The sequence below is a fragment of the Bombus impatiens genome, unplaced genomic scaffold (assembly GCF_000188095.3).
Source record: "Bombus impatiens unplaced genomic scaffold, BIMP_2.2 scf_2530, whole genome shotgun sequence".
Taxonomy (NCBI): Eukaryota; Metazoa; Arthropoda; class Insecta; order Hymenoptera; family Apidae; genus Bombus; species Bombus impatiens.
Window position 1 is genome coordinate 223 of NT_178949.1, and position 1,535 is coordinate 1,757.

A 1,535-nucleotide genomic window follows, 5' to 3' on the forward strand; every position below is an offset into this window, starting at 1 on the left:
AACCTACCATTAAAAAAAAAGAAGAAAAGTTTGAAAATACCCGAAATTTGATACGCAGCGCTAACAAATATAAATCTATGCACTTATATTTAAAAAAAATACGCAACACTGATAGCCAGAGATCACAGTGTAACCATTTAGGCGGTTGAACAATCACACTTGTACAGCTCTTATAGCTGTACGTGTGATCCAGGGACAATGTCCGACAAATGCAGTCGGAGGGCATTTGGGCATTTTGTAAACGCAACTCTACATAACAAAACGCGATCGTTTATTATCGCAACGCTGAAGGGAAAAATTAGTAGAACTCGCGATGGAATAATATCGCAACTCTAATTCAACCCGTAAACAATTTCTCGCGACACTAATAGGAAAAGTCGCGAGTGGAGGGTCGACATATCGCAGTGCAACCATTTACGAGGTTGCCGATGGACTATCACACTTGTACAGCTCTTACAGCTGTACGTGTGATCCAAGGACAATGTCCGACAAATGCAGTCGGAGGGCATTTGGGCATTTCGTAAACGCAACTCTACTTAACAAAACGCGATCATTCGTTATCGCAACGCTAAAGGGAAAAATTAGTAGAACTCGCGATGGAATAATATCGCAACTCTAATTCAACCCGTAAACAATTTCTCGCGACACTAATAGGAAAAGTCGCGAGTGGAGGGTCGACATATCGCAGTGCAACCATTTACGAGGTTGCCGATGGACTATCACACTTGTACAGCTCTTACAGCTGTACGTGTGATCCAAGGACAATGTCCGACAAATGCAGTCGGAGGGCATTTGGGCATTTCGTAAACGCAACTCTACTTAACAAAACGCGATCATTCGTTATCGCAACGCTAAAGGGAAAAATTAGTAGAACTCGCGATGGAATAATATCGCAACTCTAATTTTTACAGTAAATTCAATGAAAATTACTATTTACTGTATAAAAAAGCTACTTTAAATATTCTGGTACTGCTACTTGCAATACTATAAAATTAATTGAAAACTAAGACTTTTATAATCTAATTTTGGATAATAAAAGACAGGATAAATTCCAAAAATTCATAATAAAAATTGCAAAATACAATCGCGACATCGTAATTCGCAACTCTAAAGCAAACGCGATTATCATTTTATCGCAACTCTAATTCAACCCGTAATTATACTGTCGCGACACTAATAAGAAAAATCGCGATTTGCCCAATGGGATAATGGACCGACATATATATCGGCCACAAGAGCAAAGACTACTACTACTACTACTACTACTACTACTACTACTACTACTACTACTACTACTACTACTACTACTACTACTACTACTACAAAGTACTAAAAGCGAGCATAGTGACAAAGTAGTAACAATAATGACTTCCCATGCTCTGGATGACCCAGAGGATGGGGAGCCATTAGTAGTTGCCCTCTTGAGTGGCAGTTTGCCGGGCCTCTTCGGCTTATAGCCTCTTCTTTCTTCGGGCGCAATGCCCGCTGAAACTTACATCTAAGCTCGAGACTTCTAAATCGCAAACAAAAAAAAA

At 39.5% G+C, this 1,535-nt stretch overlaps 1 protein-coding gene across 1 annotated transcript in view; it reads right to left on the minus strand.

The window, feature by feature from the left end:
* Nucleotides 1-1,218: 1,218 nt before the first annotated feature.
* Nucleotides 1,219-1,535, minus strand: part of LOC112213947 (uncharacterized protein C553.10-like) — a gene marked incomplete at its 3' end in the record, with an annotated part of 2,416 nt that continues 2,099 nt past the window's right edge. Inside the window, exon 2 of the mRNA XM_024372030.2 lies at nucleotides 1,219-1,491. Within this exon, the coding sequence (XP_024227798.1) occupies nucleotides 1,219-1,491 (273 nt within the window). The remainder of the gene's footprint in view (nucleotides 1,492-1,535) is intronic.